General features: G+C 51.2%; 1 protein-coding gene across 1 annotated transcript in view; it reads right to left on the bottom strand.

Annotated features, from left to right (window-relative positions):
- The window catches only part of Galnt6 (polypeptide N-acetylgalactosaminyltransferase 6), a 38868-nt gene that overhangs the window by 20937 nt on the left and 4468 nt on the right, over positions 1-13463 (bottom strand). Inside the window, exons 2-4 of the mRNA XM_059247066.1 lie at positions 9633-9858; positions 4221-4809; positions 2433-2605 (exon numbers count right to left, since the gene is read on the bottom strand). Of these exons, the coding sequence (XP_059103049.1) occupies positions 2433-2605; positions 4221-4714 (667 nt within the window). The 5' untranslated portion in view covers positions 4715-4809; positions 9633-9858. The remainder of the gene's footprint in view (positions 1-2432; positions 2606-4220; positions 4810-9632; positions 9859-13463) is intronic.

Genomic DNA, 13463 nt, shown 5'->3' with positions numbered 1-13463 from the left:
CTGGCAGCTGAACTTGGTCATGTGGAAGAGTCACCCCAGGTGGTACTGGTTTTAAAGGCACATCAGAGTCGTGGAAAGCAGCTGAGGCTTGGCACCATGAGAGGCCAGGGGACATTACTGGTGAAGGTGCAGCCTCAGTTTCAGAAGAAGCCCCGGGATTGAAGGGGTCCTGGAGAACAGCTGAGGCTTGGACCGGGTCAGGATCCCAGAACAGAGCCCCAGAGACACCACTGGTGGAGGTGCAGCCCAGCATGCCAGCACCATAAAACCACCACCAACAGCAGCAGCAGCTGTGGAGTGGGGCTAGCCTGAGCCTACAAGATGAGCTATGTGTGCTGTGAAGGGCAAAGCTAGAGAAATGGAGCTTTTTGAAACCCAGAAGACCGTGAGTTCCAGATGTCAAGACATTGATATGTTTACACTTCCAGACTCGGGCTTTGTTTTGATCTGATTGTGACTGTGCCCTGATTCTTCCTTGCTGGAGTCCTTAACTTGATTTTGATTTTCCAGGAGTCCGCCCTTATGAGTATTGTGGCTACTAAGCTCCTCTCAGAAGCCTAATGTGCCCGGCACTTGTCCACCGGACCTTCTTGCTGCAACCCCGATGCCTGTGTGGTCAAGGGCCTGTCTTCCCTGGGAAAGTGAGAACTCCTTCGATGAGGCTTTAACAGTGCTCATGCCCAGTCCCCTCTTCCACTGCCTCATGCTCTTGCAGGATCCTTCCCAGCCCAGGACAAGAACAGCTGGGGAGGTAGGAGAACCAGGGCTCTGGCTTTAGCACGGAGCGTGAGCATGGGTCCCCAGGGATACCTCATTTCTTTTTAAATAGATATGTTGAGCCTGGCATGAATGCCACTTCAACATGTGGGATGGTTCATTTTGTCAACTTGACAGGACCCAGAATCATCAAGTGACGAATCTCCGGGCATGTCCGTGAGGGATTACCTTGACTAGCTTAACTGAAGCAGGACGAGCCGCCTGCCATGGGCGCCATCATTCCTGGTATCCTGGACTGTGGGAAAAGGAGAATGTGAGCCGAGCACAGGCGTTCAGCGCGCTCTCTCTGCTTCTTGACTGTGGATGCCCAGCTGCCTCCGGCGCCTGCCACCGTGACTTCTCTACCACAGTGGACTATAACTTTGAACTGAAAGCCACAATAAACCCTTCCTTCCTGAACTGCTTTTGAGTATAATTTTTAACACACACACACCCCCCCCCGTGTATACGGTGTTTTTCCTGCGCATGTGCCTGTACATATACAACGTGTACATGCCCATGGAGCTCAGAAGAGGGCATCAGATCCCCTAGAACTGGAGTTACAGATGACTGAGAGCTGCCATGTGGTTGCTGGGAATCGAACCTGGGTCCTCTGGAAGAGCAGCCGGTGCTCTTAACCCCTGAGCTATCTCCCCAGCCTCTGGTCAGGTATTTTACCACAGAGATGGGAAAAGAAACTATGACATGGGTAGAGAACCTGCTCACTGTGCCGAGTCCTTGGTGTGAGCACAGCATCTCAACAAACAGAATGCAAACTCCTGCGCCCTTTAATCTCAGATCCCATGACAAGCCTAAACTGCAGCCTCACCCAGTCTCTACAACAAACATGCTCATGTCTCTAGGACCCTACTTATGCTCCTCTCTCTTCCAGGGATACTCTGGAACTGATGGGAGGGCAAAAACTTGGTGAGCAATCTCCTCTATAAACAATTAGGACAGAAAGGGCTTTTGGGAGGGGGGGAGCCTTTAGAAGCAGAGGAGTGGTCAAGCAGAGGGCACCAGGAAGGCCCTCCAGCCATCTGTCCTGCCCTTCCTCCCCTGCCCTGCCCTCCCCTTCCCTCCCTCTCCTTCCCTTCCTTTACTCCCTCCCTCCCTTTATGTAGTGTGTGCATGTTCACACACCTGTGTGCACACAATCACAGCACTCAGGTAGAGGTGGTAGTGTATGGGTCTCAGGGTTCAAAGTCAGGTCACCAGGCTTGGCAGCAAGTGCATTTGCCTGCTGAGCCACTTTGCTGGCGCTCCCCTGAGTTAGGGATGCGCGTGACAGCAAACAGGGACTCTTGGAGGCCCACGCTGCTGTGTGGTGGGATGAGTTCCAGGCTCTAGGACTGTGGCCTGTATGTCCTGTCCCCACCTATCTTCTTCACGGTCCCGGCCTTCGGGTCAGGTGTAATGCGAAGCGGAAGACCCGATCCTTAGAGAGGGCCCGCCCTCCTTGGAGTGCCCCTGGGCCCCGCCCCTCCTCAGACCCGCCAGCCTCACCCTCCTGCTGGCCCCGCCCCTCCTCAGACCCGCCAGCCTCACCCTCGGTGCTGGCCCCGCCCCTCCTCAGACCCGCCAGCCTCACCCTCGGTGCTGGCCCCGCCCCTCCTCAGACCCGCCAGCCTCACCCTCCTGCTGGCCCCGCCCCTCCTCAGACCCGCCAGCCTCACCCTCGGTGCTGGCATCATCCACCAGGATGATCTCCTTCAGCAAGACCGCAGGGCTGGTGTGCAGGACGCTGTACACCGTGCGCAGCAGAGTGGACCAGGCTTCATTGTGGAACACAATGATCACGCTGGTGGTGGGCAGTGGCGGACAACGCCGGAACCTCTGGTCAACACACCTGGAACGATGGGGAGGGAGGACACAGCTCTAAGTCCTGGGGGCGGGGGAGGGGCGGAGTTCCAGCGCGGCAAAGAGCTCTGTCTAGAGCTCCCTAACCCCCGGCCCCGCCCACCCCGTTTCCCTCCCACTCCACCCCCACCCATCTCCGTTCCCTGCTGTACTTGGGGAGGGCGCTTACTCTGTGGCTCCACCCCCCTACCCTGTGCAGGACTACCCAGCCCCCTCCAAAGCCACCCCTGAGCTAGCTCAGTGCCCATGCTCAGGTACCCCACCCCTCCCCCACTGCATTTTGCTCTCAGGCCAGGTGTTCCCACAGCTGACTCCCTCTGCACCTTAGACGCAGTACAAGGCGTGAGTGTTCAGAGGTCCCAGAGGGCAGAGTCATTAAGGGCAAGTGTTCTGCTGAGGAATCTTGCTATTCAGTATGAGGAAAAGGTCCTCCCTAAGAGTTCCAACTCACAGGTCCTCTCAAAGCCCTCTCCCGGCTCCCTGTGATATGACGCCAGCAATTTTCTGGGACCTTCCTGCCTCCACCCCCCCCCCCCCAATCTTCCCCAGCAACCATTGCAGGACACCTGACTGTCCTGCCCTCTGGACACTGTAAGGGTCGGGGGCCTGAATCTCAGGGAACAGCTGAACACCCTTTTTGTTTTGTGGAGACAGGGTCTCCCACTGTAGACCAGACTGGTCTCACATTGGCAATTCTCCTGCCTCAGCCTCCTAAGTGCTGGAATTATAGACTTTTGATTTCAGACCCGGTTTCCTTGACACCTGACTCTTTCCTGCTTGTCAGGGAGATGTTGTACAGGCCTGCCAGGGAGCTTCCTCAACTTCCTGCTCTGGCTGCCCCTGTGACAATGCCCTTCTTTGCTGAGAGGCTCCTGATAGCCCAAGCTTCACTTTGTTGGGGTGTAATACAAGGCTCAAGTCTGGGGAACCCCAGGCTCACAGCCCTTTAGGATCATGACTTTCAGTGGGGCCTCTTGTTTCTTTCAAACTCATTAGCTAAAAAGGACAATGGCTAAGTGTGGAAGACAAAATAATATTTCATCAGGACACAGTGGATACAGCGGGGACATAGTAGAGGTGAGGGCCACTCTAAGATCCGAGTATGCGTCTACTTTCCAAAGCCAAGAGTATCAATGGCTTCAAGTTGGAATGACTTTATGGGCCTGTGGCCTTCGCTAGAGGGAACCCAGTGGTGTGGGGACCTTCTGGACCACCACAGCAGCAGTCAGGAAATGTCCGCTCTCTTGGATCAGCATCAGAGGCCCAGATGGCAGGGGCAGGTTCAGCATCTTGAGGGCTGCAGCAGCTGCAGCTCTGTCCCAGCCCCTCCCAGTGCCCTGTGCCAGATGCTGGTCTGCAGCTCTGCTCCCTGCACAGCTGTGTTTCAGTCTCACAGGTCCCTATGGGCCTCTGCCAGACCATAGTATTCCTGAAATCCAGCCTGTGGGATCAGGGCAACTGGCCAGCAAAGGAGAAGCGGAAATCCCTGCCCAGTTTCAAATCTCCTCAGCTTGCTTCCTGACAACTGGCCGGTGACTACAGGCCTCCTGGCCACACTTCCGGGAAAGCCCTGGCCTCCTCGGAGAGTTCTGGATGCTACTTACTCAGGGGGTCGGGTGTCCGGCCCCAGGGACCTCTGCAAGGAGATGCGGTCGCTGGCAAAGGCATTGAAGCAGTGTTTCTTGTAGCCCTCTTCCTTTTCCTGGGTCTCTAGAGGGGTCCACTCTTTCTTCTGAAATGCTTTTCCATCTGCCCCGGGGCTGTTGGGGTCCTGAGGTGGCCGTTCCCAGAAAGGCTTCAGCTCAGCAGCGGTATAGAACCCTGGGAGGCAGGAGCGGTTTGTGGAGACCAGAGGCTGCTGGGGTTCCGGGGCCCTGATCTGCAGCTTAGGCATGACATCTCTAATGTTGTTCACGGCACCTAGCATGAGGTCCAGGACATGGTCCTTCTGGCCCACCAAGGACTTCAGCCACGGTTTCTCCATGGCCTGCTGCTCGCTTTTGCTTACGTCCTTTTGCCGGATGAAGAGGAAGAACATGAAGGCGCTGCCGAGCATGGCTAGGCGCAGGGACATGTGGCGTCTGCGGAGAAGCCTCATTTGCCCGACTGGGACCCCACCAGGGTCAGCACCAAGTCTTGGATCACTTTGGAAATAGCTTGATGTGTCAGGGTGGCCACACCTGGGGCCTCAGCCTGAGAAAAGAGGGGATATGAGAGCAATGAGTCCCCACAGAGATGGGGAGGGAGGGAGGCCCGGAGCCTGAGATCGGCTCATCAAAGAAGGAAGGGATCACCTTTGCACAGTCACAGCACTCTGCTACCTAAATTCCTTTCGCTGTAAACGAGAAAACTGGGTCTGGGTCTTTCCTGCCAGGAGGAAACTACTTTGGGAAACACCTTGCCACTAAAATAAAGTTTAGCTGGAACATGCTCATCAGTGCCACGGCTCAGAAGACAGGACTGGACAGCAACTCCACGAACCACCTGCAGCTTCACTCCTAACTTGTTTTGGTTTTTTGAGACAAGGTTTGCTAATTAGCCCAGGCTGGCCTTCAACTCCTGATCCACGGCCTCCTGTGTAGTGGGATTATATGCATGGACCACCATGCCTGGCCCACTTTGTATGTCAGGTAAACCAGTTTGTGTGACCCTGGAGGCCTGGACAAGAATGTCTGTAGCAGCACTGATCTAAAATGGCAGCAATGTGTAATCAGATGTGTGAACAGTGAAGTGTGAGACCGCCACACCGGGAAGACCTTTGAAGGCGCAAAAGGAACGAACCACCTCTCTGTGAAACGCTGCAAGAGCGGTGGGATGAAAGGCAAGCTGCGGAGAGACAGTGTCGCCATTTACCAAAAAATTATAAAATATGCCCATGTTAAAGATGAAGGGGTACATATAAACGTGGTAAAGCTATAAAGAGGCCAAGAGCAAGAAAGCCAACATTTCTGAATAAAGACAAAAATGTATGAATCTGAAGAAAGACAAAAACGTATGAATTAGTCGGGCATGGTGGAACATGCCTTTAATCCCAGCACTTGGAGGCAGAGGCAGGCTGGTCTCTGTGAGTTTGAGGCCAGCCTGGTCTACAGAGTGAGTTCCAGGACAGCCAGGATTATCATTATCGGCAGGGGGTGGGGGGTGGGGGGGAGGGGGAGGAAAAGAAAAAGAGGTCCAGATTAGAGCTAAGCAAAGGAGGGCTGGGAAGTCAGAAACACAGTCTTCTTTCTAGAGGTGGACGGCGATGCTGGTGGTCTCTTAACCCTTCCTCTCCCTTTTGAGACAGGTCTCTCAGTGTAGACCAGGCTGGCCTGGAACTCACAGAGGAGATCCTGCCTCCCCAGTACTGGGATTAAAGGCATGTGGTACCACACCTCACCTAAGCTTACTCTTTATGTCTGACACATATTTCATAAATACAGTGGACCCTGAAAAAATGCAGAGGTTAGAGGTGTCAATTTCCTATTCAGTTGAAAACATAACTTTTGACTCCCCTAAAACTACCACCAGTGGCTACTGACTGGAAGTCTGCCTGATAACAAAAGCCATCAATCAATGCACATGTATACTCTGTATGGTGGCCAATGCACATTAACTATGAAAGATCACTCTGTACCATGATGTTAGATTTTTCTCGAAGAATGAACAGCTCAGTTGGAGACAATTAGTGTCCAAGGATATTGTAGGCAGCTACTCATGACGCTTGAGGTTACCACAGGAGCACAGGAGAGGAAACTATGAGATTATGACCACAGTATGTTTACACAGATTTCAGTACTGCACGTATTACAGTTCACTTTATGCAATTGTGACTCATTTCAGGTGTGAGGCCTCATGTGTTTAAACACACTCTTCACAGAGCTCGCTCCCCACCTTCAGCTGGGACTGACCATGCACCCTAGATCTGTTAGACTGCTTTCAGCTTCAAAGAGCACCATGTACACCAAGTGCTTGTGTGCCCATATTCTGATAAACTGTGCATAGATTTATGTGGCTGAGGGTGTAGCTTAGTTGGCAGAGTGTGGTGGACAAATCATCTTAACACTCAGAAGGCTGCAGGAGGACCAGAAGTTCAAGGCTATCCTCAGCTACTTCGTAAGTTCAAGGTCAACTTGGACCATATGAGACTATTAAAAACACACACACAATAGGTTGTGTATCTTTTGTGCCAGATACATTATTATCTCCATATATTTTATGCATTCATAACATAGCTAATTAAAATACATTTCTAGGTTCATCTGTTAGTTTTTCAGAGTGTCAAAAATTCCCTGCCCCTCAAAATGCACATATGGGTAGGCCCATGGAGTTCAAACACATGTGTATTCTTCTGTATTTACTCACTTTTTTTTTTTTTTGTGTGTGTGTGTGTGTGTGTGTGTGTGTGTGTGTGTGTGTGTTTTGGTTTTTCAAGACAAGATTTCTCTATGTAGCCCTGGCTGTCCTGGAACTCGATATGTAGACCAGGCTGGCCTCAAACTCAGAGAGATCCACCTGCCTCTGCCTCCTAAATGCTGAGATTAAAGGCATGCTCTACCACTGTCTGGCAGTTATTTTTTTGACAGGGTCTCACTATGTATTTCATGGGCTTAAAACCCATGATCTCCTGCCTCAGCTCCCACAAGCTGAGATAATGAGCATGTGCCACTAATTCCAGACGAAATGTTGTTGTTGTTGCTGTTTTCAACCTGAGATTCTATGACAACACCTTCCAGGCAGGACTAGGCATGGGGTGGGGGTTTGCCAGGCAGCACCCCAGTCAGAGGAGGAGCATGAAGAACCTCCTGTGTATAAAGATCACTAGCTGATAGATGCTGACGGCAAGAGATACGGCCTCAGGCTCAGTCCCCCTTTAGAGGAGCGTCTACCGTTACAATTAGTACAGGATTAAGGGAGAAAAGGCAACATTTCTCAGAAGTTTGGCAGTCTTACCAGTGTGCACAGTCAGTTTTCAAAAAAACAATGTTTCTGCCATTAGCCACGTGTGACCCTTGGGAGATTTATCCGTCTAAGCCTTGGTTTCCTCATCTATAAACTAGGCGTCACTACCACCCAGCTGTGTTGGCTGCGTTGAGGATCAGGTTAGGAGATGTATGTAAAACCTACTGCAGAGTTCATGTCATTTTCTAAGCCCTCAAGCACTTCTATTGTTAGCGTGAATAAAGCCCTGTGCAGTTTCCCAGCAATTACCCCCAGGCATCTGTCCCTTGGCCAAAGCCACATCATCACACCTTGCATGCTTTGCTTAAACATGATCCTGGACTGGTGGCAGGATAGTTACCGGCCCCCCAACACACACTCCCTGTTCCTTGCTGTGTACACAGTAATCTACCTGTTCAGTCTACTCTGAAGAAAAGACAACGACTCTGCTTGAGCTGTTTGGGGCCGTTAACTCACCCTGCAGCGTGTCCTGCCTGTGGGAAGCCGCGTGTCGGGAGTCCCTTGCATGTGGAGAATAAGTACATGGTCAGCCTGGACTCAACAGCCAGCAAGCTCAGTCTGTGCCGGGGAGACAGGTGGTTTCTCTCATAGCATTACCAAAAATCAAATGAAAGAAATCCTCATTTTGAGGTTGGAGAGATGGCTCAGCAATTAGGAGTGCTCGCCATTCTCGCAGAGGACCTGGGTTCAGTTCCCAACACAAACATGGCAGCTGACAACTTCCTGTTACTCACGCCGGGGGATCCAGTACCCTCTTCTGGCTTCCAAGGGCATTTCCTGCATATGGCACAAATCCATACATGCAACCAAAACACCCACAAAATAAAAACCAATAAATCTTTTTTTCAATTCCTGTTTTGTATTAAGGATTATCTAGGATATGAGAGGCATTATTGATTCTGTTGATATGAGCGGAAGACCTGCTATGCGCCAGGGACTCAGGAAGGGCAGGGATGAGTAAGGCCTCCCCTCAGGGAGTGCATGGTTAATCAGACCCCAGAGATTACCAAGCAAGAAGGGAGCACAGGAGCAGTGTCACTGGGTGTTAGGAGGGGTGTATAGGAAGTGGTAAATGGAGGAAGACCAAACAAAACGCCACACAGGGAAAAGCTTGGGCTGGGCACAGGAATTCATTTTAGTTGTCTGAACAAGCTAAGCATATTTCAAGCGAAGAGCATCATCCCAGGCTGAGATGGAACGGCCAATTAGAGAGCAGCAGCCTAGGATGGTGGGAACAGGAGGTCAGAGAGGAGGAGCTGGAGGTGGTGGGGCTGAAGCCGAGCGCCAGTCCTGTGCCGTTTGCCCTTGAGAAATGAGGGGCAATTTTCCAGGAAGGGTTTTCTAGGAAGAGGAACCCAACAGCTGGTGGCCGATGAGGTGGGCGCGGTGCTGCTCAGAAGATCAAGTAAGATCTAGACCTGGAGATCCCACCTAAGGAACAGCCAGGATCTTAGGGTGGGACACAAAGGTACACATGGGTGTGAGACTCAATGCTTTTCCCCAAGGAACGTGAAGGTCTTCCTGTAAAACAGGAAGTGGGAGAGAGAGTCCTGGGGAAACAACTCAGCAGTTAAGAGGGCTATGTGCTCTGAGGACCCGGGTTCAATTCCCAGCACCCACACACCTCACAACTGCTGTAACTCCAAACTCTGGGAGATCTGATGCCCTCTTCCGGCCTCACAGGCACCAGATACCCAAGCAGTATGCAGACATACACGCAAGCAAAACACTCATACTCATAACAAAGAAATTTTTAAAAAAGGCAGGGCTCCCTCCAGGTCTTACGAAGAAGGCTGTGAGGAGGGAATCGGGATGGTGTGTGGAGGCTCTTTCCCAGGGGCTGAGATGGTGAGGGCCAGGCCCCAGGGGCTCTGCTTGACCTGCAGACCTCAGTCTAGGGACTGTCAAGAGCAGACCAAGCTCTGCAGACTCGGGCAGGTCTGCTGAGCCACCCTGCGGTCTGCACTCTTTGGCAGCTTTCTGTTTACTTCCCACTCCAGCGTGAGAGTGGGCACAGCTGGAGACATAGGCATGGTAATGCTGTGGTGACTAGCCAGAGCCAGGCCAGGACTCACCTCCTCCAGGAAGGCCTCCTGGAGTCACCCGTCACTCCAGCACACTCATCCAGGCGCTGTCTGTGGTCCCTTGAAGAGGCGGACACCTTTGTTCCTTTTATTGTCCCTGGAGAAAGAGACCTTGGGTTAAACTGAACTCCTCTGGAGCATCTGCTCTCTGGATCCAGTCTGGCTGTCGAAAGTGTTCTCTCTGGAACCCGCAGTTCCTCAAGGTTCTAACCACATCCTGAAACGAAACGAGACACCTGTGATTAGACTTGGCAGGAAAGGGCTTGTTCTCTGCAGTGTTGGCTCAGCATGCCGGCAACGGAAGATATCCCTAGAGAAATACCAACTTCATGGATGACACGGGGCTTTGGGGTCAAGGGTTCCTGCTCCATGCAGACGCAAGGCCTAGAATGATGGTTAGCAAGGCCAAGAGGTTGCACCCCACAAGCCTTGGGAAGGAATAAGCCCCGGTGTAGTAGTTGGTTAAGTTCAGGGCCCTGCAGGACCCATGTCCCTACTGCTCAGGCCTGCGCAGCCTGGCCTCCAGGCCACCAGCAGCAGGTCTGCTGACAACCCTCCCTGCTGCCGGTGGTCCATTCCTGGGTCTTTTCCCTCCCTTGGGTCTGTTGCTTCTCAGACGGCCAGAGCCAAGATGCCCCAAATCCTGGTTGAGGAAGCGTTCCCAGACTGAACAAATGGGACGGACTGCACTAGACACAGCATGGACTCACTTCTCTTACTGCCCTAGAAAGCAGAGCCCAGGGTCTACCCAAATACTGATACCAACCTGTCACTGTATGAAAAGGTCTTTAAATGACCAAAATTGGGGGGGAGAAAGACATTAGAAGGGGCTGGAGAGATGGCTCAGCAGTTAAGAGCACCTGCTGCTCCTGCAGAGGATGCTGGCTCTGTTCCCAGCACCCACATGAGGGATCACAACTGCTCAGAACTCTATCTAGTTCCAGGGGATCCAGCACCCTCTCCTAGGACACCAGACATACATGCAGACGAAACAGTCATACACATAAACAAAAATTAATTTTAAAGAAGGCCAGAATATGAAGACAGTTATAGTGGTGCATGTCTTTAGTCCCAGCACTCAGGAGACAGGTGGATCGCTAAGAGTTTAAGACCCTCCTGGTCTACATAGTGTGTTCCAGGCCAGAGCTACACAGTGAGGGACTGCCTAAAAAAGAGGAGAAACAAGTGTACCACATTTCAGGCTGGGGACATCGCTCAGCAGTGGAGCACTTGCCCAGCACGTGCTGTCTCTAGCGCTACAAAAACAAACAAAACAACAACAACAAAACCCCAAAACTACATGGCATTATTTTATTATATTTTCCTCTCAGTTATTACTTATGCTAGAGCATACACCAAAGTCTCAGGATAGCTCTTAGCTTTAATAATTTCAGAGGCACAAACGCTACAGATTTAACAAGGATCTTTGGAAAACTTTATTTTTGCTTTTAGTTTATGAACTTTGAATAATCAAAATTTAATATTATTTCATCCTCCTGAAGGTGATCAACATTACTTGATATAAAAATCAGAACTTGGGCTGGGGATATAGCTCAGTGGGTCAGGGGCTTGGGCACAAGGCCCTCGGCTCCGTCCTCAGCACCCTCCCTATACACTGGGTTAGGTGACACCTAATCTCAGCACTCAGGAGGTGGCATCAGGGGGCTCAGAAGTTCAAGGTCATGTGACTATACAGAGTGTGTAGCCAGCCTGGGCTACATGAGGACTTGTCTCAAAGATGAGATGCAATGCAATAAAATAAAAACTAAAAAATGTGTTCTTCAAAAATTATACTTCTAAATGAAGGTAAACATGTTTAAATGATCCCATTTTCAGGTGATTTTTGTTACTTCACATACTTTATACTTCTGATGTTATTACAAGTGTAAAACTGCCGTGAGACTTTTAAGCTATCCTGCTAAAAACATGAGTTCCAGGTCCAGGAAAAGGCCCTTCTTCGTAGTCACACATTAAAGCTTGCGTGGCACAACCCGATCCTACTGCTGGCCTCTTCCAGAAAAGTCCTCTCTGGTTTTATGTCATCTTCAGTAAAGCAATATGAAAAATCGAGTATACAAAATTCCTAAAACTAGAACAGCATTGACCTGCTCCCCTTATTGACCTGTCTTTGGCTTTCTTCCTCCCCCACAACCCTCCACCCCCTCCCCATCCCCCAGCACTGAGGATCTAACCCAGGGCTTCATAATGCTAGGCAAGGGCTTTTTACCACTGGCCACACCTCCAACTCTGGCCTCCTGTCTTTCCTTGTTCTTGATTCTCATTGTGACACAAGCCTGCCTTGTGTCCACGTGTCTCTGTGCCTGGACTCCTAGACTTCCAGGGCCATTTGTACCGTTCTGTCCCTGGCAAAGTCTGAAGTACCAACTGTATGGAATAAGTGACCCAGCCTGTTATAACTGGAATGAGCGAGAGGGGTTAAACCTTGGACAGCGGTTTTCTAAGGACGCTGAGTACACTTCCCGCAAGGATTTGAGTTAGGTGGCATTCTGCACTCACACCTCGCTTGCTGTCTGAACTATCTGGGTACCCAGCAGCCTTGTTTTATAGCTGAGCCCAGCTTGGCTGGATGACTTCACTGGTGACACCCAGCTAGCATCTCCCAGCAGCAGGTCCTGGGTTTCAGTTTTCAGACCGTTGCTATGTTCCTGCCGCTCTGACCTCCCCATGGAGGGACAGGGCTCTTCTGAGTCTCCCTTCCACTCCTAACCCCTCACTGCCATTTCCTTCTCTCCAGCTCCCACTCGGGGATCAAATGCTTAAAGATGCCGAAACTAGGAAGTACCAAGTGAGGTCTTGGCTCAAGAGAAAGACAGGGTCAGCTGCCCAGAACACACCCTGGCTGGTCAGGTGGCCTCTTTGTAATGAAGTTTCTTCCTGTTTATTCAAATGGACCACACACCTCAGGGAGACCATGGACGTGGCCTGCAGGAAGAGAGCTGTCACGCCATCACCACAGGATATTTGCTCAAGTTAATTGGCTCAATTACAAATCTCTTAAAAAGGTAGGGTGGAGACACTCTGACCAGGTGCGTAGATGTATGCAAGTGGACATCATGGTGGAGAAGGAACAGCTTGGTTTCAAGATCCTGGAGGGGGAAGGGTGCCACAAGGCTGTCTGGTTAAATGGCTATCCCCTCTTCCCCCATGCCATGTCATCAAGCCGATAGCCTCTCTTGTAGTCACACTATGAGAAGACGCTCTACAAAGCTTTCCTTCCCCCTCGATGCCTCTGGTCACAGACAGTGGGAGATTTCCACTCCCTGTCCCCGACCTTAACGCACACTTTGCTCTTCCTGAAGACCAGTACTACGGTGATGTGGTGCATTCTCCCAGAACGGTGTGACAAGTTATTTCTGTAGCCAGTCCGTCAAAACGCCTCCCCCCTCCTCCCCCAGCACATCTAGGTTCATTTAGGTTTACATAAAATGCTGAACTGAAGTTATCCAAACAGATTTTCTCCTGAAAAACCAAGGAGTTTTTCTCACCACCGTGTAACAGGATCTGGGTTTGGCATAAAAGGCGTTTGTTACAGTTTTGTTTGTCTTTACTCCAAGCAAAACTCACTGAAACTCAGAACAACAGGGAGCTACATGGGCAGTTCAGCAGCACCCAGGCTTTATCCCCAGGACTCCAGGGGTGGAGGGTCTCGGGAGGGAGGAGGTAGGCCTCTCTAACCTCCCAGAGCTTGAATTGAGTTTTGCCACATGTTCCCTGTTGAGGGAAGAGACCAGTGTGGGGTCATGGGACAGATGGTCCTAAGGGTTGGGGCTAGAGGTTGGTGAGCTGAAGTTTGACCCGCTC

This window comes from Peromyscus eremicus, chromosome 20 (genome assembly GCF_949786415.1).
Source record: "Peromyscus eremicus chromosome 20, PerEre_H2_v1, whole genome shotgun sequence".
Taxonomy (NCBI): Eukaryota; Metazoa; Chordata; class Mammalia; order Rodentia; family Cricetidae; genus Peromyscus; species Peromyscus eremicus.
Note: the sequence above shows the minus strand (reverse complement) of the source record. Positions and strands in the feature narration are given on the sequence as shown.